The 23,284-nt window shown below is 34.1% G+C and overlaps 1 protein-coding gene across 1 annotated transcript in view; it reads right to left on the reverse strand.

Annotated features, from left to right (window-relative positions):
* CFAP47 (cilia and flagella associated protein 47) overlaps positions 1-23,284 on the reverse strand; it is a gene marked incomplete at both ends in the record, with an annotated part of 300,742 nt that overhangs the window by 9,898 nt on the left and 267,560 nt on the right. Inside the window, 2 exons of the mRNA XM_082076298.1 lie at positions 7,356-7,517; positions 8,884-9,055. Of these exons, the coding sequence (XP_081932424.1) occupies positions 7,356-7,517; positions 8,884-9,055 (334 nt within the window). The remainder of the gene's footprint in view (positions 1-7,355; positions 7,518-8,883; positions 9,056-23,284) is intronic.

Consider the following 23,284-nt stretch of genomic DNA (forward strand, 5'->3'; position numbering starts at 1 on the left):
ATCTGTAATCAAATTAAACTGACAAGCTACCCATTTGATTAAGTTTTATGCCTAGAACTGAATTTGCAATCTGGTGGAGCATTAGTAGATTAGGAAAGAGCTCTGAAAGCCTTGAAATGAACATATGGAAAACAATGCTTATCTATCACCATTTTCCACATTTTTCATATCCCATAAATTAAGCACTTTAAGATATTGCAATAAAAATAATAATGTCCCTCTACTGATGTTATTATATATCTCTTATCTCAAAGAATTTCTATTGCAGGTACTACAGATCTTGCCTAATGGCAGCACTATTGCACCCAAAGAAAATGTCTTATTCCTGGTAAAGAAAGCGGTTGGAGGACTAGAAAACAATCTTAGGCCAATCCCAAGCTGAAGCCTGTCTATCACAGTTCCTCAGGGACTCCTTGCCACAAGCTTTCTCAGCATGAAAAGAATATACATTTTTGTATTTTCCAGTCAGGCATTCTCCTTTTAGTCTTTTGATGTGTTGCTGAGGACAACTCTATCACTATCTGGACAGAAAGAGTACAAAAGAAATTGAAACTAGAAATGAAGCAGCGTGGTCAAAAATTAATCCACAACACCCTGCCACAGTACAGCAGGGCAAGTATTATTATGCATTCTTAGAACACATTTTCAGCTGATAAAACCTAAAGAATGAAAAACTAACAGTATCTCAAAGAAAAGCTGTTCAAATCTGTTTACTTATGGATTGTCACACCAGAAATAACACTGCTTTTCAAAGAAAATACAAAAAAGTGAAATTTAATATTTTATGAAAATTCATATCTCTACAGAAATGTCCCATATTTCCCAGGCAAGTGTTGTTCTGTGGGTGTTATGATGAGTCTATGTCATCTTGTTTAAAAATAGCTCTCCTTTGGAATACGTTCCCATGAAAGGTTTTCCTAAATTCAAAATACCTTCATGAAAAAAGGTCACACTGTAATTTGTAGAAACAAATAGTGTGAGTGCAGAAAACAGAAACCAAAAAGCTTCTGTCTCCTCAAAAAAAACCAAACCAAATCAAACAAACAAAGAAAAAACGACAACAAAAAACCAAAACCAACAACAACAACAAAATAACGTGCAAAGCACTTATACTTAGCAGTGCCATCGGGCTAGTGTATTAGCAGGTTTAGCTTACATTTTCCCTTAGGTGACAGCAAGGTGGGGAAAACTACTGAATGTCTGAAACTCCATTTCAAGTCTTGTGACATCAAACTTATGCTGACAACTTCTTTTTGTGATGCCTGAAGTTGTGCAGCTGAGTTTATAGCCCTGGGCCGTAAGCACCAATCCTGCTAATGCCTGAGTTCCCATCTATGTGCCATCTAAGACTTGAATTTTCACATCTGCACTTCCTGCAGGGACTGCTCAGCTGTGAATGCCTAGAGCCTGCTTACTGCACACTGAGAACAGGCACAGGATGAAAAAGTGGTGCCTCCTAGACTGAGTAGCAGAGTAGAACACTCATCAAAAACATCTGTGATGAATATTCAAATGCTGGTTCTGGAAATAGAGACTTGAAAACAGCTCTTCATTTCCAACAGCATTATTGCTCTATAGACTAGATTTAGAAACATTTTAAGACATCGCTTTCTTTATCTCCCATGTTCAGTCTGTCTCCTGGTAAGTATTTAGGGATGATGACCCCTAATGAGCAATTCCTGTTTTTCTAAGACAAAAAAGGGCATGACTTAGATTACAGATGCAATTAAGAAATGCTAAGGGAGATGGGACAGGCTACATGCACAGAAGACACGGGAAAATAAGGACTTCATTCCTGCAGAAATTGCATCTTAGCAGGGTGTGATGCAATGGTACTTTTTTTTCAGAGATTGTAAATGATTCCTCAAAGCAGTTAGTCAGAAAACAGATGGAAGAAAAAGCTATCGTTTTAGTCCTGACAAGGTGACCAGGCAGTTTATAATGAAACTGTCACAAAATGATCTACAAATGTGCACACAATAAATTTGCCAAGTCAGAGAAAAAAATCTTATTGCATCAACCTTGTCAGATTTTAATTCTCATGAAGAAAAATAAAGAAAAAATAATAAAAATTATTTTAAAATCTGCATGCTTCTTTACAGCATTGGCACAATGTACCAGAGGCAGCTACAATTTTTTTCTGTGTTGAGGAAAATATGTATACACATACACATATACATTGTTACATGAACACATGAAGTCACACCTAAAAATCTCCCTGCTCCCCTTCCCAGAGCCTAGTAGCTTTAAACAAAAGAGTCAAGTCAGTTACTGGAAGCAAAATGTTCCTCAAAGTGGCAGTTATGTCCAAATGAAGAAAACAGAAAATCTGGCAAATTAAGCCTATAGCCATAATATGATAGGCTAGCAGGAATTCTGCTGAAGATGTGGCTAACAGCACAAGAAGTGGCAATTAAAAATTTACTCAGACACAATCAGAAACAGGAAACTTTCACAGTGTCTGTAGTGCTCATAAATCATTAATTCTTGTTTTAAAAATATTTCTAAAGATGGCCTTGCAGGAAAAAACAAACCATGTTTTCACTGTTGTTCGCAACACGGCTATGACCTGGCATCCTGGCTAGCTCACTAGCATAAGTAAATTGCTTTCTTATTCTCATCTTCTATAGCACAGAGAAAGCCAGAGATAAAATCCCCAGAATAGCACCTGAATTTCAGACATTATTGTTTTCTGTATATCTAGTGCATAATTAAAAATTAATAATTATGTGGTTTAAAATGATTAAAAATTAATTCCTCCTTCTCTATTATGGCTTCAGGTAAAACAGGTCTGGAGTCAATGTTTATCCTGTCATTTCTCAGCCATGAAGGACAGTGATGAGGCAGTCTATATATTTTAAGAAGGCTTTTGCTTTACCCAAGGGTGGTAGATACTAACCTAATTGATAAAGTTTAATGATGTATAAAGCTTTGAAAACACACCTGAACCAAGCACAAATAAATTAGTAAATGTAAGGGCAGAGGCCATAGAAACCAGAGAAAGCAAATGTGTCTTCCCAGCTGCATGTTCCATAGCTCCTGTCATAATGATTTGAAATTGCAATCAGAAATATGAACTCTGCCCTTACTTAAATAATGAACAAGAGCAAATATTAATTTAAATTTAAATAATAATGACACAGTGAAATCATGGCAACCAGGAAGAGTGGAAATCAAGCTAGTATTTAATAGACATATTTATATTTACTCTTTTAATCTTGTTCTTAAATACCATTATTCTCAAATAGCAGTCTGTGCTCGTAAGTGTTCTCATGTTAGATAATTTTCAGATTAGTAAACTAGAAAAGAATTATACGTTATGTCTTCAATTAAATAAAACCTTAAAATTTATGTTCCCATGGAGATCTCTCTGCAAAACTTATAAAATACTCAGCAAATCTGAAAATATAAGACTTTATTAAATTAAGGCTCAAAATAGCTTTAATGTTTACTCTTCTCTTCCTCAAACTAGTGAAGCAGTAAATTATTCCCGTAGACATTTATTCCTTTACAAAAATCTGCATTTTTCAAACTATACATAAAAACCAACACCTAGTGCTTTTGGTCAAATGTCTTATTTTTTCAAGAAAAGAAGCATAACAAAATGTCTTAATCTGTAAAGTACATAACTGCTTAAGCAAACAAGGGATACAGTTTGAAAAAGTTGCAACATGCTTCCAAAAATAGTTGATTATAACTAAACTTACTTCTTTGTAATTTTTAGTTATCATCTGTTGGATGACACAAGAAATGTTATTTTGTAGTGAAGTTGTTTAAATTTATTAACTGCATGCATTTGTCAAATTCTATAAAAGTATTAGTGATTGTTAGTATTATTTGGATAATTTAAAAAAAAAATGAGACAATAAAAAAAATATGAAATCTTCATTATTTATCAGAATTGGTTATGTTTTGTCCTAAAACCAGCTCTGGTTTAATTGACCACTTTAAATCCCGAACTCTGGACATTAGAAAATATTTAACTCCAATTATCACTCTGTAAATTTGGAAAGACTGCTTCAGAATTAAAGGACTTTCAAAAAATATGAGGAAACACTACATGACAACTATTGGGAATGCTTAACTAAATATAGCACCACTTTTGATGTGTACATGTTGTAAAATCAAAGAAGGAGTTAGGGGGTTTATCTTCACAAAATGCTAATATTTCTGTCTCATTCCTGTTCTACCCAGTGTAGCAGATTGCTACACTGACTTTTCCTGCTAAAAGTGGTCAAGGTGACATGGCTAGATACAGCTCCTGGCTAAACGTGTGTCTTGCCAAGTCTGGCATTATTAGGAAGGATGATCATAACTTTTTGGAAGCTCTGCCACGTGTCTATCAATATTTTTCACTAGTCTCCATTGAGATTCACAATTATGAAGCTCAGTCAAGATTTGTTCTTTGCAGATGCCACTTTCTGGGAGATGCTGAAATAAAATATTCTAATTACATCTTTGCATTAATGGTAAAATTTTGCCAAACTAGTAGCAAAGAGATTGGTATAAGAATCCTGGCCTGTAATGTGCACAGAGACATGTGAGAGGGTGAGGAGAAGCCGCGTGTGCTGAGAAATTAATGTGTTTTCTTGTAGCTTATATAATTCTGGTTTATGGTAATTCTAATGAAATACAGCAGTAATTACAGTAAGATGGAAATATTTCTCAAGGTTATAACTGTAAGTATTTTTTTTCTCTCCACAATTTGGGAGGATATAGAAAAAAATGGATTGCCTGGTATTCTTCAGACAGCTCTAAAATTACTTTGTGTGATCAAGGAATATTTTTAGTTGAACATTTATTCTATGTAGTAAGAAATGTGCATAGAAGAAATAAGGAAAATATCCACAGTGATGTTCAAAATATTAAATGTAGGTTAAGATAACCAAGTCTGCACATGCAGTGATTTTAAAATATAATTTCATCTTTCTTCTCATCTCCCCAGTCCACCTGTATTCGCTGTCTCTTTTTTCTAACTCTTTTTACATAATCTGGCAGAGCTTTGCATTTTGCATATACCATTCCATGGATACTATACTCATACCATGCTGTTTTCTTTTGTAATAGCAGCCACTGACTAACTATGTTTTTCTGAAACAGTCTGAGGTCATCTGAGATGTTTCGTCAATGTAACAAGTATCCTGTTTATGATAAACAAAAGGATTGGAATGAGAAGTTGGGATGGAAGGATGGAAAGATATCTAACCATTGACCCCATAGTTTTGTCACGAAATGTGCTCTGTGGATCACTGAAGATCCTCTTTCAACTTGGTGCCTATAAGAGACTCCTAATTTTTAATAAGATACTGAGATTTTATTTGGGCCTATCGTTCTCAAATATTTCTTTGGTGTATCACCTGCTAGCCTAAAAAGATGTACAAGTCTTCTCAGCAATGCTGTGCAACAACTCTGTCTTGCAAGTACCAGAGGCAGAAACAGACACAGCTGCAGAGCCCCTTTCTAACATGTTACTCACAAATTCATCTGTTTCCTTCCCCCCAGTAACTCTCAAACTAGCAGTGCCATATGGTAATATCCAGTATAAGATACAAAATCTATATGCAGGGTGAAAAACAAAAAAACAAAAAACAAAAATGAACGCCTCTCCTTAAGTACCAGAACAAATTCTCTATAGGCTTGTGCTGCTAATTATTTACTTAAGAAAAAATCCAAAGGGCTGATTATATTTTTCAGGGAAGGCCTGCAGGATGACGCTCCATTTCCCAACTGAAACTTTTAATCCATATATTAATATTTCATGGTTTTATTTATAGTCTACATCATTTGAGTTATTCAAGCATTACATTATATCTGTAATATACATATTTTTGTGTAATTGCTTTTAAACTGCATATCCCGTATGCTAAATGTTGGTTGGCTGAGTGCTCTATTTCTATAACAAAACCTCCACCATCAAATTCTCCTAAGCAAATCAATGATAAGAAAACGCAATATAAAACTTACAGAGCAGTTGTTGGCACTATTTACAACACAGAGTCTATTCAGCACATGGAAGCATTACATTTTGTATTTGAAATGTATGGGGGAACCCTTGTTATGTAAAATAAAGTTAGAATTTGTTTAAGAGAAAAAGCAAATCTGTCTTCCAGCATGTCGTCTTCTTTATAACTATAATGACTCAAGTTTTATAATACCTTTCTGGAGAACATCAGGTCTCTTCACTACTATCAAACACCTACCAGGAGATTATAGTATTGCCAGAGCAATTTCTTCACTTTTGTTCCTGAAACAGTCCATTTCACTGAACCCGTTAACTTGAACACTGTGATAGCAGCTTTTTCCAGAGTCCTCAGTAATTATCATCACTGACAACAATCTAAAAGCTGGAACAACTGTCCATCTTAGATGTACAGCTTTTGGAAATAAGGTCTTAAAAAATATCAGTTGGAACCAAGGGGACTTCCTGCTGGGGATGCTACAAAAACATGTAGCCACAATGAATGTTAAATATCGATCAGCACATCTGGGACAGTTTCTAAATATACAGTAAAAAAAGTCAATTAAAAAAAAAAAAAACAAACACCCTTCCATAAGCTAATTAGAGAGTAAGCATCAAGACTCTTTCAAGTTCAACTTTTATTATTTTAAAGCTTATCTATCAGTACCACAGAATTTATTCCTTGACTTTCTGCCATAGACAAATGACACCCTGGGTTTGCTATAACATTACGAAACTCAGAAAATAATGAAAATTATTTTGTAAAATAATGTAAAATATATATAATGTAAAAATAATGTAAAAATATATTAATAGAAATTTCTGCAGGACTTTTAAAAAAGAGTAACAAAATACTGAAGAATGACACAATTATCTACTGAAAGGGTAGAGATTAATTCATAATATGCTTATATAATAAACCAGGAATATTTTTTAAATGGCAGGTTCAAAGATTTTTAAAGCACAATGCAAAGGATTGTTTTTACCTTGGTGTAAGTATAAAGTACTTTAAAAAACAATTAATGAGTAAAAATACTAAGGCCATAGTAGTGAACCCTGAGTATCAAAACACACATGCCTTAACATTGTATTACACAATCTAAGACCAAATACCATTTTGGGGCAAGACTTCATTACATAAGCATTTGAATCTATTCCACAAATCTTCTGTTGAGTGGCTACAGCCTAATTGTGGGATGTTTCTGTTTGCTGGAGTACAGCCTCAAAAATCACATTTGTTACCTACACTATGCAGCACTTGAAAGTAATGATGTATTACTGAAATAGGTGCAGCTCAGTTATGTTTCTGTTGCCTAAATCTATCCTATCCAATGTGTTTGCATGTGAGTTCTAGCCTCAGAAAACTGCATAAATACTTTATCATAAACATTTTTACCTTGTCTGGCTTGTAAGCTTAAAGCCAACTATAGATTCTTTATTCAGGCCAACTGCTTCGATGTTAATGACATCATCCACTTCTGGCTCCATAGCAATGAACAGCACTGGAAACTTCCAAACACCTCCTGTAGTGCGCTGAACTACTAGTGTTGCTTCATTCCTTAAAATTTCAGATAAAGACATTCATTATGTAGAACACCGTTATCAAACATGTCCAAAAAAACCTTTGAGTGTGTAGAACTATACCACAGTAAAACAAAAATACAGATGATTTTAAACTGGAATACATCCTTAATTTTATTTGGCATATTATGCATCAGTTGCCCTTTAGAGAGGAATGTAAATTAAATAGCATTTGATATTTACATCAAAGTACAGTAAGAGCATAATATGAAATCAAAATTATGGTCACAGCCATAAGATTTGATTCTTCTTCTGCTTACTGTCTGTTGAAGTTAAACAAATTTAACTCAGTTCTTTTACTCATTAGTCTTTATTTACTGTGTTGTTAGAGGAGAATTTATTCCAGATCATGTTAGCAGTTCATATTAGAATCAAATAAATCTGACGTAGGTCTATGTACTTTAGAAAAATTCCAGACTCTGATGTCTTCAGACCACCTAAGAAGAAAGTTGTTCTTGTGGATTCTGATAACAATGAAACTAATTAATTGCAATCATTGAGTCCTCTACATTAAGCCTGATAAATCTCCAGTAGGTACAGGTTAATAAATAAATAAATAAATAAATAAATAAATAAATATTTTTTTTTTTTAGTATATAGAGCAGTAATAAAAAGGCTTTCTAAATTAATCTCCCTTCTGACACAATGACACTACTCTTTATGGACTACTGCAAATTCAGTGCTCTCCTACATCATAAAAATAGTCTCTTTGCATGCAACCTGTGCTATTCAGCAATGACTTCTCCCTAATCATCCAGGTAATGTTCAGCCTCTGAATTTACCTTGTGCCTGCATCTTACTGAAGCTTCTTCCCAACCTTCTCCTCATATGCATTTGACTCCTTCAAAATAAGGCACAACTTCTGCCTCTCCAAAAGAATCTCCCTGTCACAGTCCTTTTTTTCAAAGAGATGGGATGTACTAATGGAAGTCAAAACATCACAGCTATAGAATAGGATAATATTTTCCTGTGGACTGTTGTTTCTAGAGACTGACTTCAAATTCAGACATCTCTTTCAGCCAAACAATACACACACATGATCATGTAGGAAAAGTTTTTCAAGACTGGTAGACTGTCTTGTCTGTATGTTTCCACAAATTCTGAGAACAACTAATTTTCAGTGGAGGTCTTCCAGTACTCCAATGTTTAGAAGTACATTGATGCACACACAGACTAAAGCAGTAACTCAACAGAAACGTCTCACAGGCATTGGGTAGAATAGAATCTAGAATAATAGATATCAGAGGTGAAAATAAAATGAGGAAAACAATGCAGGGAGGTGCTCACCTGACCAGACAGGATTTTATTGCACATCTTGTTGGTAAGAAGGAACAGGAGCTTACCTCATTGGTTTGTTAGGTGCAAACACTATATTAAAAGTCAGCGTCTCACTTCCAGATTCTGTATCCTGTTCTCTTTGAACCAGATGCAAACCAACAAAAGATTCAAGCTGAGATTTAATTTCATTCGATTGATATTGTAATTCATACAGAAATTCGACAGTTGTGGGGGAACCTAAATGACACAAGAGAAAAAGATCAGTCTGTATGTATTCTAAGGTCACACAGCTGGCTGGCTAGCAGTTACAATTCTTTTTGTTACTAAAAATGACAAACAAGTAAAATTAGTAGTTATCCAAAACTTGATGATTTGCTCTTGAATGCATAGCAAAATCTTCTAGTTTCATGACAGGCTACATGTTTTCTGGCAAAATGGAAGCTGGAAAACTTACTTAGGCATCGTGAACAATTACAGGAATATTATTCTGGCTACCACTTCTGCATTAAGATGAGATGTTTCTAGTTTATCGGCCAAGTGGAAGTTGTAAGAAGGTAACACTATTTTTGAGTAATGCCATTGGGGCAATCTTAAAAAAAAAAAAAGTCATGAAGGACATCAGTGCCATTGATGGCTGCAAGCCTGAGAAACAGAATATAGAAAAATAGTGAAGATGTCACTAGTAGTCTCTTCATTTATTCCCTGTAGCAGCTATGAAAAGGCCAAGTAGTAATGACATAAGAATAAACAGCTGAGCTTCTTGAATCAAATGTCTCCTCCAGCTGTTATACAGAAAACCGTGATACTCAGTATACAGTAGTAACTTGTGTACAGAAGGGAACATTTCTACGAGGAAAAGAATCTTAAGCCGCTAATCTGCTGAAAAGTTTTACACTTTTTATGGATGAAAAGTCTTTTAACACAACCACTAAATCCTACAGGAGATTTCTCTTTACTATGACCACATACCTCAGGGCACATTCGGAATTTGCACAGCTTAGTACAACATACTGTGCAGAACTCCTATGTACGTACCCCTGTATATACATGCTGATTACGGAGTGCCAGACAGCTGCAGAGTTAATTCCCAAGACCTTCTGACTTGAAATTCTAAAACAGAGACTAAATATTTCTTTATATAAAAAGACCAAGCACTGGAGATAGTTGAACAAAGCTTACTTTGGGTTTTGACAATCTCTAATGCTGCCCAAACTTAAGTGAGTAGGGAGACACCTTCCTATGCTTTCCTATTCCTTTCTTCTTTTCTGAAATGTAAAAATTCCTTCTTCCTATTTCATTAGCTAACTAGAAACTTAAACTTTTTTTGCCGATATTTTTGTAACATGCAGATAACACTAAGAAATGTAGCAGCTTATATTAAAACACTTCTGACTCTTTAAATTAGATCCTTTACACAAACATCTGTACAATTTATGCTAGACCAAAGAGTTACACAGATGTAAGCAAACCATACACTCTGAGTACGGAATTAAAAGGATTGCCATGTATTAATCCATCTATTATAAATGAACTTTATTACAATAAACATACTTTGTTATAATGAAATTAAACATTAACATTTTTCCTAGAGTTTATAAAATTCCTGAGATCATCCTACATAGCTCCATGCTTCATTATTTCTTTATTTGAAAAATATAATGTCTATGTGATACATTCAGATTCCAACACAGCCCAAGGCTAGACAAATGCCAAAACATGAAGATTCAGACATAAAAATTAACTTCTTATGGGCAAGAAAAGATGACATCATTTGAAGCATTCCACAGTGAGAAAATTGCAACTGTTGAGCAGATGTTTCTTTCAGCAGTTATATCACACACCACTACCCAGGAAAAGCTTATTTTATAGTTCAGATGGTAGGAAGAAGATGTTGTGAATTGCATGCTGCTTTTAGTATCCAAAACCATTTGGGTTTGGTTTGACATATGTACCTTTTAGTCAGAAGCAACTAAATATTTATATTTTTTTCTGCTCCAGGGTGTTTTGTAACCTGTTTTATGCTCATATTAAGTATTTAGTTAAAATATTTAAATATTTACAATGCTTAAGAAAAATTGATGCGTTTATAGATGCCAATATTTGAAAGCCTTGTTCAGCTGATCCCTTAGCTGGTTTTGATCTACACTGCCAATCTAGTTTAGAACTGTTCAAAAAAAAAAAGGTAATTAGATTTTCATCACAGCTGCCCTGAAGACTACTATAACATCTAACTATGGGAAACCTCTATGAACATGTTAATATTTTATTCTAGACAATTCCATAATACACATGCTGCCTAAACCAACTGGCAGAAGCTAGGGGCAGGGCGGGTGGGGAAAAGTTGTGAATCATGTTTAGAAATTTGTGCAAATTGTCAAATGTTCAGAGTTCTTTTGACTCTTACAATTTCCACTTTCAATTAAAATGGTGAAATAAATAAAATACTGGGGATAGGATTCACATTTTTCACATTTAAAGTAATGCCAAATACAATATAGCATGCTGTTCAAATGTGCCTTGACCCTTTAGCCCAGGTCTTTGCATGTTTTCAGTCGTTAGGGTTTGTTTTTTGTTGGTGGTGGGGTTTTTTTTGTTTGGTTGGTTGGTTTGTTTTGTTTGGGTTTTTTTGTTTGTGTTTGGTTGTTTGGTATGGTTTTTTGTTTTTGTTTTTGTTGTATTTTTTTTAAAATCACCATTTTAGTGCAGGTAAAATTATTATTATATCTAATGCAAATTCTAAAATACACATGCAGATATAAAGTATACCCCAATTTATCCACCTCTGTTCTGTAAATAAAGAGCAGCAGGGAGATTTTAAACTACATCTGATGCAACATAGAGATATTTATTGATCTAAACACTGGGAAGATACAAGCACACTATTTATATACAGCCTGTTACATCTAGGGAATAGAAATTCCAATTATAAAAAATACTACTTTCTCAAATTTTCTGAATAATATTATGCATTATGTAAGAAAGAAAAGAAGGAAGAATATGGTTTTGAGGTAATTATTCCAAAGCAAATTTTTTAAACATTAAACATTTTTGTTTTGAAAGGCAATTAATCTCAGTCTTTAAGTGTTTTCCTTTGTGTAAACAAAGTCTTCTAAAAGGTAGTATCTATTTAAGCAAGATTGTCTAGGCAGAATTACTGAAGCAGCTATGTTTAAAAAACAATGCAGTTTTTGAGCTACACAGTATTATGACTTGGTTGTCATCTATTTTCAAGTGCTAGTAAGGATACTTCTTAAAAAGCAATAAAATTAAAGTGTTGAGGATTTGTTTGTTTGTTTTTAATTGCCTCTAAGAAGATGAAAGGAAATAGACCACTTTTTAATCTATTTTCTAACTCATAAGAAAGGTAGTGTGGAAACTCCAAGGATTTTACACTCTGACCATATAAATTGGGTAAATATGAATCTTTGTGACTGTTAAGATTTACTAATTCATAGATGCTATACATCTAAAAGTTAAAAGATGAGTCTAATAGCTTCACAAAATAAGAACCCAAGCTCTTTGCAAATCATGCTTAACCTGCATCAGACATGGTGACATGCAAATGGCAAGTGAGAGGAACTTCTAAGGGACTCTTCTTAATTTCACACTGTCTCCCGTTCCCAATGAGACGGGAGGAAATTAAAGCTGTGACGGAAAGAGATACAAATCACAAAAGTGCCTGTCCTTACTCCAGAGGCTTTTCCTTGGAAGATGCAATAAAACAGAGCTGCAAGCAAATTCACTCAATTGGCCTTCCTCACCTCCCATTCAGCAGGCTGCAATCTTACTTGCACTTATTTAATAAAGAAGTCAGCACAATCACGGAATACAAACACAGAATGAAAGTCCAGCTATTCATAAACTTGCAGCTTTATATTTTTCAAAAGCTAGAGAAATAGTTTTGTTTGTTGCTGAATGTAAACGTATTGCACTGTCTCGCTGTTTGTATTTTTTCTGATTGTGCTAATTCTTCAAGGCTAAGCATCCATTGTGTCCCTGACATCTAACAAAGAATTCTTCCCCTCTTGATCTAATAGTCTCCAAACTAGTAAAATAGAAACTACAGGACCAGACCTTAGCTACTTATTTCTACCAGACAGCTGGCATCTAATGTTGACCTTATAGACCTTGTGAAACAGCTTGCTTCATAGCCCCATTCAGCTCTCATCTGACACTTGTCCTTTTCCTGCTTTTCCACCATCTTCCAGGAGTCCTCACACACACTGTGAGGAATATTAATTAATGAACATTAAGTATGTAGTTATGCCTTACCAGCAAAAGCAGCAGCAGACAGCATATATTACAGTACAGTAGATTGTTTTAAAACAGTTTTCAAGTAAATATTCAAGTGAATAGCAAAGAAATGAATTATAACAATAATAAAGGAAAACAATAACAGGAAGCTTGGTGTTCAAGAACATCCTAACATTCAAGTAGACAGTATCATCTGGGCAGCAAGAAATGAATATTATCTGAGAAATATCTGTTTCTTGCTGCAAAATGTCACAAATCCAGGATAATAGCAGCAGAGTAAACAAATTGCACAAGAACCAAAAAAAACTGGTTGTAGTTGAATATGCCTTTCACTAAATTTATTCATACCACTACAAAAGTGCTGTGTTTGGAGCATTATAAATATTAGCAAAGATAACATCATACACTTCATCAAATGCCAGACAATAAATTACCTTAAATACAAGAAATAAAGGGATAATAAAGTGGTCTTTTTCTGTTGATTATATACTTGTTTTTCCTCAATACAATTCAAGGAAATCCTCAGTGTAGTTCTGTGTATAAATCTTTATATCTCTTCCCTGCAAATTCATTTCTCTTTCCATAGCCAATAAAAGCTTTCATCCATATTTTCAAGGCTCTGCAAAATTCCACTCTTAGCCTCATCTTTTTTTTTTTTTTCACCCTGCATCCCACTGCCTATTCCTTTAGCAACCAACTTCAACATTTCTTTTCTAAACTTTCTCTTACATTTGATTTTTCTGTTTGCTAATTTTTCTCATTCAAAACAGTTCTTTAAAACAGTTTTATATTGCTAAGGCAGATTTCTACTGTAAAAAAGGCCATAGAAAGCACTTTACTCCCCCTTTTCTTTTTTGTTTTTCTTTTTTTTCATAGTGTCTTCAAGACAGTGCACCATTTAGTGAACAAAATGGAAGTTTTTGAATCCATTTATATGAAATACATGGCGTGCATCTAGCATCTGCTGTTCCACATACATTTCTGCATTCTTCCTTGCAGCTAGTTTCCATATATTTTCTCTCTCTCTGAATTCTTTTTGGACTAATTCCTTTTTTATTATGTCTATTTATATTTCCCTCTTAACACTCTATCTTGATGTTACTTACCATAGTGAATTGAAACAAAACCCTCAGGAAAGGCAAAAGGATTTTCATCAGCCCAAAGGATCTCTCACAGTATCCTGCTTTCGTCTGGCATTGTACTTAGATTTGTACACTAATCTATAAATTAAGGCTTTAAATAAACTAATTAAAATGCATTTTTTTTCAAAAACATTGTATTCCTTTTTCAACGTTGTCCTTTTCTAATTAGCATTGTCTTCATTTATCTAGCAATTCTAGCAAATAAAGATCACATCTGTACCTGGGGTGCATGCAACATCAAAACAGCTTCTTCATGAACGTATGTTATGATGTAGTCTTTATTCAAGCAGACACTATTTTTTCCATGGTATTCCGATTCATTTGCCTCACTTTGAATGTTGCCCCCTGCAACCAGTAACAACTCAAGATGTCTTTTAACCTAACCAGTCAATTTGTATTGGCCAACAGAAATGCTAAATTGAAAACAATATTATTTATAATTCACAGGTTTTTCCGCTGCATTCACCATGAAGATGTGTATGCACTTCAGTGATTAAAGCAGTTACATTAATGACTTATAGAAATTACGCTTGTCATTTGGAAGAACACCTTCTAATGCAGGCAAATTTCTTCAGATTCCTTTGGAGAGACAGTGTCTTTGCAGACAGGCCACCAGATAACCTGCAAATCATGAAGCAATAGCAAGGTTCTTTTCTCTAGTCCTTTTATATGTCAGCACTATTGCTATTCTTTCCTCCCTCCCAGCAGCCTTCTCACCCTCAGAAGCATCCTGGTTTTTAGCTTTTTTGTTTATTGTTTGGTGGTTTACTGGAAACATGTAACTCACAGGGCATGTTTAATTGGTTTGGTTTGGTTTTTTTTGACAATGCATCAATTACTCTAATTACCAATTTCCTGTAGGTGCTTAAGAGGATACCAGTGATTTTGCTCTAATTCCTTTATCACATTCTTGTGTTCAAATATTTTTCTAGTTTCTTTTCAAAATTTGTTTAAAGCACTTGCTTTAGAAATCTTTCTTATTCCTTTTCTTCCAACACTACCAACATGTACTGTGGCATGTATACTTCTCTGAGACAGAAAACACCCTTTTCCATATTTTGGAACATAACATTTCCATTCATGGAACTTCATCACTTTCCAGTTAAAATATCATTTTACTGCTGTGTGAATGTGACCTTAAAAATGAGAAGAACATATAGATTTAGCCTATCACTAGCTGTTTTAGTTCCTTCACAGTTTCTTCTCAGTGTTACATGCAGAATAGAAATATGATTTTTACTTTCTTGAAGCTCTTTCATAGTTACTTATAAATTCTTTATGTCCAGGAATACAATCTTAAAATATTGTGATATCTAAGTATCACTTTGTAAATCAGCTGTGTGTCCCTACAATGTATGGTGGCTTTCCTGAACTTATGGCAATACAATAAATAAGTTTAAAAAACTTGTTCTGAACAAAAATAAGTGCTTTCTGACTACTTTTAACTTCTGTCTTGTAATTTGGGTGCAAAATTAGAACCATTTTGCTTTTATAAAAATAGATTTTTCTGATCATCCTTGAAACAATTTTGAGTGAGAAGGAACAACTTGGCTGATTGCTGCTAAAAATTTGAATGTATTAAACTTCACTGAGATGCAGTACTTACTTAGCAAGGACAGTTTCAGTTTTACAATGAAGCATAATATACTGCTGTTTAAAATATTCCTATATCCAGTAGAATTTATTTGCCCTTTGAAATTCTGTAGAGCTGACACAAATCAATCTGAGACTTTTTAATTTGAAAACTCTGAAACTCACAATGCTTGAAATAACACAGCACATATGCAGCAACGAGCTTTTTGTTGCACTTTTACATCTATTGAGTTTGCCAGCTACAGAATGCAGCACTTCCAGAAACTGAAAAGACCTTTCAGTCTGACCTGTTAAGCTACTCCTCACTTGCAATTACAATGCAAGTTTATTTTAGAAGATTAATAATAGCGTGCTTTAAAATGTTTTAACTTAATTAGCAGGCATTTCAGACAAACACATTACTTTACTTAATAACAATGCAATATCTTCTCTAAACATAATCAGTCCAGACAGATCAGAATCTGGTTGCCTGTTGAATACAATGAAAACTTCATCTTTTTGTGGGGGATGTCAGTAAGAGAGATGTGGCATGGGAATGTGTGTATTGTATTTGGGTCTTGTTTCTTGAGGACATGAGAAGGATGTATGCTAGCTGTTGTGAGTTGCAATATATCCATTGATTCTTGGTCCTCATACGAAATGGGGACTTACGGAACAGGAACTCTGTCTGTTCTGGGTTTGGGTTTTGGTTGTTTTGGTTGTTGTTGCTTTTTGTTTGTTTGGAGGTTTGTTGTTAGTTTGGTTTGGTCTTTTTTTGTTGTTGTTGGGTTTTTGCTTTGTTTTGTTGGTTTTGTTTTGTTTGGTTTGTTTTGTTGGTTTTTTTAATAGGTGCATTTTTTAGAAGTTTGGATGACGAAGATGTCAACCTAGGTTATGCAATTCCCCAGTATCTTAATTTAAATCACTAGGCAAGTAAGCATGTGTAACTATAGACTAAAGAACAGCCTGAATATTTTCCCATACAAAACCAGATTTTGTGTTTTGAAAACATGGCCACACATACTCAAAGTAGCTCTGTAAATTAAAAAAGCATACTACACAACAAACACAGGTAAAAATGGGTAACATAAAATTGCAATCTCAGATGGAGTGATTCTCCTATTTCTTTCTAACTTGTAAAAGGCTATAGAAAAAAGAAACATTTCCTAGCAATTATTCCTCACCTGTTCACATAAAAGTCTACTTAAAAATGAGATAGAAATAATCTGTGTCTTATATCACATCAAAATAGCTTAAGTTGTTTATGCTTCTGGATATAATTTCAATTCTACTATTTGTGCTATGATATAACTATTGATTTTATGATCACATATTATTTTTTATTGGAAATTAATAAAAATGTCAATTTATGCACACAGAACTCTGTATTGATGCAGCTAAATTGTTTCTATTACTGTCACTAACATCTATAAGCATGTCTTAGTTTTACAGTGTACTGTGGTCTGGTACAAAAGGATGAATCTTTTTATCATTTGACTTCTTTAATATAGAAAACAGACTTAGCCACAGAGATTAGAACACAGGAACTAATCACTAAGTTCACATTCATTTGCTTCCTTTTTCTTATCCAATTAATTGCATTCAGTTACACATGAGGTTGAACATCTATAGCACAGGGGACTAAATTCCTCTACTATCAGACAGCTTTAATCTCATGGGAGGTATCCACTTTTGTTATTTTTTGGATACAAATCCAGTTTCAGAACTAATAAAAGGTTTCTGTAGTAAATTTCTGAGGTTTCACTGTCTTCCTCAGCTGTCTCGAAGAAAGAGTAATTGTTCAAGGTTACAATTTAATTCAATGTTCTGTGGTGATTCTATGTAACTTCTAGTTGCTTTACTTATAATTTTAATTTCTACCTATATCTTCAAAGCTTCAGATCAAATTATTGTTAACCTGTCAAAACCACAGACCCAACGTACTTCTTTACAAAAACGTAAAATTGTATACTTTCTCCATAACAAGTAGAGAAGTTTTGTTTTGTAGTTTTTGCTTCATGTTCATATTGGAAACATGGAATGTGGGAGAGAAGAGGGAGATCTAGAGCAGCTATGTTCATTTTCTCTAACAAGAACAATACTTGAACAGTGCAACTTCAGAGACAGAAGAAAACAAAGACAAATAATTTTAGCATAAAAATTACAATAGGATGTAATAACCTGGAAATAGAAAAATATTTTAGATAGACTTGTATGTGTGCATGTGTTTGTTACTACAGTGACTGTCAAATACATTGTCTGAGGCAAATGTAGGTGTATAAATCCTCTGCTTGCTTTTTTTGTGATGACAAGCGTGCAAACACAGCTGAGACAGACAGGTAGAGCACTGCCTCACTGTTCTGGAAAACCTACAAAGATTGCATCTTAAGGGCTTTGATCAGCTATGCCAAAGAAATCATGGAAATTAATGCAGGTGGTTCATTGTGAGGTGCCAAAATGCTGCAGAAACAAAACTAAGATCCTGGAGAGCTGTGCTGTGTAGGGTTTTGACTTACAGAAGCTCTCCCAAAATATCTTTACAAAACGAAGGTGTAGTGGTGCTGTTGCTGTGGAAGCAATACTTCTTCACCCAGCCAAAGAAATTACAGGAAATTCTGTGAAGAAGAAATGGAAGAAATGGAACTTTGGCAATCACCACCATATAACTATTAAAGTAATGCATAGACTCTTGCAGAAAATTATATTGCCTAGGGTTCCCTTAGCTGCCACCACAAAAGACATTTTAAGAGCTATCTACTCGTGTATTCTTGTTTCAGAAATATATCATGTTGGGCTGCCAAATTAGTTCTTTTTGATTTCTCATTTTTCCTGGATGTACATCATACCAAAAAGTAACACCAGTAAGAATGGAATAAATTCTGGGTTTTTATTAGGTTGTTGGGTTGTCTGTTGTTTTTCAGGTTTTCTTGTTTCTTTTACTTTTGTGAAACATAAATAACTTCAGATTCGTTCATAATTGATCTGGTTCCCTGTAAGTGTTAAACATTTTAACTGAGCATGATTTTGCATAGGTATTGGAATGTAATTTTAATTTACATGAAGTTGACTCTCATTCTTAAGGAATGCAGATTTCAACACTTTATAAAATGATAAGGAAACAGAAATGCATGACCATCCTGTAAGCAGAAAAATAAGCAAACTGTGTTTGTTCACAATTCACAAGCTCTTTTTTTAAGCATTTGTCATTATTGTTCTAGTCGTACTGAGAAATGAGAATAGGAGGGGTTACTTGTGACAGAAAAAATATGCTAAATTGTTTCTTTTTTTTTTAATGGACCAAGTGGTAACCTTGTATATCAACAACAAGTAAATAAAGGCCTATTTGAAGTTCTTCATTGAAATTCATGTGCATAATGCAGTTCAATAAAGAAAATAAACAATGCATCAAACCTCTCCCATGGTTCAGTCATAAATAAAGAAACAGGGAGATGTTAATGAAAATTACGTAGCTGACAAAATGATCTATCTAGGCTTCCATTTCTACTCTGATGCCCAATTCTTTGACTTCTGCTAGTTCCCTGTTTTCCTGCAGGAGTTGGCACCTTTAACAACAAGGTAATGATTCATAACCCAGTAGGGGGTTCACCCCCATGTCAACACTTTCATGTTGCCATTGCTCACAGCTTTCACGAATTGTTAATCCAAAACAAACACTTTGTTGCTCTTTCTTCTACTTCTCACAGAGTAAAAAAAAAAAAAAAAAAAATCACTTTAAAATCTCACATATATACACATATATGTATATATATACACACATATATGTATATGTAGTTATAATTCTCTCATTCTCAAATACCATTTAAAAATAATACCACAATTATTCTGAAAATAAGATGTGACTTAGGTAAATACATCATTATTATCCTCTTCATATTGCTTTCAATATTAACCTGCTACACTTTATTAGCAATGAAATTAAAATCTCTGGATGAGAGGTAAGTCTGTATGAATATTTTGTCACCACCTATGCTAGCATTCTTCTTTCTCATGTTGATAAGATTTCTTTGGTCATACCCAATTTTATTGAACTTATTTCTTAAAGATGAGCTTCCTGATCTAGGGCTGTCACATCAAATTGGCATTTAGTGAAATCCATACCATTGGGTAACACAAAACCTTCTGGGGGGGGACCGGGACAGGGAGGGGGGATGGTGGTGGTGGTAGCTTTTAACAATTGTTTGGACATGTTATTCTTCTTCCTCTGTTTCAAAGAGGTTCTTTAATGAAAATAAAGAAAATAGAGGTTTTCTGTATATTCTGATGAGTGTTGTGAAGATTTGTGTGTTAGATAATGACTATAAAATTGTATAGAATAGATATATTTGCTAGTTTTGTAAATGGTAAAACAAAGGGTACAGATAGACTTTACATGATGTATGTCAGGGTGCATAATGTATGCCCATGTACATTATGGATTAGCGTATCTGGAAAGATGTTCTTCAAGCACTAGGTGCGACTGAACTGTACATTTGTCTAGTCAGAAGTCAGCATAGCTGTGCAACTTGCAAATAACATTAGAAAAAAAAAAAAATCATACTTGTGCTACCCTACAGAAGCTGGACAGCACTATTTCCCCCAAAAATCAATTGCCATGAAGCCTTCCTAAAAATAAGAACCCAGGAGCAAGGAACTAAGACCAGCCTTTGGGCTGTGAGAAGAGCCATGAATGAATAAAGATTAGGGAAGTAAATTATAAACAGCCTTATGGTTGCTTTATGTGGTAAACTGAAGCCATCTGAAGGGATGAGATACAAGGGACCATTACAAACACAGATCCAGAACAGGACTGATTAGTGTGTTTCCTCAACTAAAAGATATTCTGGCTGTGCACTACACATGGTATCAACAGGATCAAATTTGGTTGTTTAGAAATTTATGAATTTCAGTCAAAATACGTATAACTGATAATTTGTGAGCAATGTTTTCCTTAGAAGATCACCGAAAATTAAACATGTTTGTATTTCCCATTGAAAACTTAAAATAAACTAAAAAATTGGGGCTTTTTAGAACAAAAAAATAACACTTGTTTGGATTCATCTTGGATCTTAAATTTTGTTTACAAAAAAATGTCTTTATAGCCATAGGTATGAAAACAGATGAAAAATACATATAAGTTAGGAATATACATTTAAAACAAATGAGGATTCTATTTTAAAGGGCCATATCATAATTACTAAGTCTAAGACATTAAGTTTTAATTATTTGATCTCTGCAACTTTGCTGACTCCTGAAAAACAAACTTTGTCATTTTAGCTAGACAGTATTTAGATTGTTCCTTATTTCTTAAGAAATTACAATAATTTTCTGTTTCAAATGATATCTTCTGGATTGGATAAAATTATATTCTTTTAACAGAAAAGGCATGCTTGAAGATTTTTCATTTCTCAAGATGTTACACTTGTCCAAATAATTTAAATACTGAAGCACAGTAGTAGCTGTTTAAATCTGATCTGCCCGTAATTTTCATCATTTATCTTTGGATGTAGATGCAGCTTACTACACATCAAGCATACACTCTGATAAACTGCACTTTCCAAAAAGTAAAAATAAAAAACAACTTCCTAGGCAGTCATCTTAGAGGTTTACACTTTTATTTATGTTGTTACTAGTAGACTGCAGAAAGCTGAGATAGTACCACTAAATTCTATTCTTATGAGGTATCAAATTCATCTAGCAATAATGACATTATTATGTCACTGAAAATCATGAAAAGTACCAGAGTTATAAATGATCTTAATAGCTGTGATGTAAAGCATTTAATTTCCAGACTCCTTGCTTGAAAAGATGCACTGTCCCAAATCAATGTCTTGCAGTATGTGCAGAAGCCAGTGTTAATAAATATGAGATACTACTCCTATGAATAAAACAAGAACTACCCATCTTTCAAAATGCTGCCTCAGCTTGCTCAATGCATGTTATTTTTGCCAATTCAGATGCCACCATGTTGGAAGGAAATAGCTCAGGTATGTTTAAGGTAGCCTACTCATATGTGAAAAGCCAATAAAGAGCTAAGCCTGCCACTCTATAGTAAAAAAAAAAAAAAAAGTACCATGTATTTTGATACACATCAGTCCTCACAAGGCTGGATAAAGTTATAAAATAATATTTACAGTTCTCCAAAGAGTCAAGAATGTACATTGAGAACCTCACATTTTTATTTTACTAGACTGAACGCTATCGCTTCGTAATATGGGAATATAAAACAATAATCTGCCCAGATAATAAGTTATATTTGACATCATAATATGAGCAAATATAAAGTTTAACTAACTAGTTACACATATTAATAAGTAAGTATATGCTCTGCAAACTCGTGTTAACAGTTCAACTTGATCCCCTCCTGTTTTACAACCATTACATAAAAAAAAATCTGTTTAAAGATCTGGGTAGTGATTGCTGATCGTCAGTGTACATGGTGAAGGCATATTTGCATGAAAATCATTCTTACAGGAAGGATGCAATGCATTTTGATTTACATTTGGCAGCTTTTCAGTTTTTCACAGTTCTTTGGCATAAGAGTTTCTGTAACACAGTATTCCTGCAAAGGCTCTACTGGGCCAGAGTCTAAACACCGTAAGTGAGACACAAAAGCCAGGTGCTCCTGCTTCTCAAACTGATTGCCTAATAGATTGCAAACATAGCAACTTTTGTAGACTCATCTTTTACCACAACACAATGCATTACACTCCTGTCAAATTTGGAGCATGAGTGAAATCCCTTCCTTTTATTTACAGCTATGTTAAACACTCACTAGGATGTCTCATGCCATGTATTATAGTTTTTATATAACACTTTTCTTAGAAAGTAGGATGACTTTGAACACAAAAAGAAATGTATCATAGGTTATGTCTCAAAGGTGCAATAATTGATACAGGTAAAATGGAACAATGCATAATTTGTTGTAGCAAGTATGACTCTTAACATACATCATTAACAGAAAAACCAGACATACAGCAGTAACTAGCATTCTTTTCTTACTACTTATATGTTGTATCATTCTGTTTCAGAGATGTATAATATGAAAAGCTGGTGTCTCTCTGAAGAAATTGATTTTCACTGTGTCCTCTGCTGATTAACAGTAAGTGAAAACTATCTTTTTACAAAGCTTTATTGCTTCTTTCAAACAAGGCCTCCTTCTTTAATCCATTTTGCTGCAGATATTGGCCTGCTGGTGGGAATGCATCTCACAAACAGGGACAACCTGCAGATAAATATTTCCCTGCAGTGCTTACACAGACATATTTTTGCTAACTTTAGACTTTGTGGAGGCTATTCTGTTTTAATGGAGAGATGGTATGCTTCCAAGCCTCATACCTAAGACAGATAGCAAAAGAAAAGTTCAGGTTAAAAGGTGCCTATAACTGCAGCCATACTGTTATATGAAAGTCACATATTTATTTGCTACAGGATAGAAATATGAACTGAGAGAAGCATTTGTCTAAACCTCATGTGTTGTCACGGCAGAGCTACATTTGGT

Source organism: Streptopelia decaocto (genome assembly GCF_964273445.1).
Source record: "Streptopelia decaocto genome assembly, chromosome: 1".
In the NCBI taxonomy this organism is placed as follows: Eukaryota; Metazoa; Chordata; class Aves; order Columbiformes; family Columbidae; genus Streptopelia; species Streptopelia decaocto.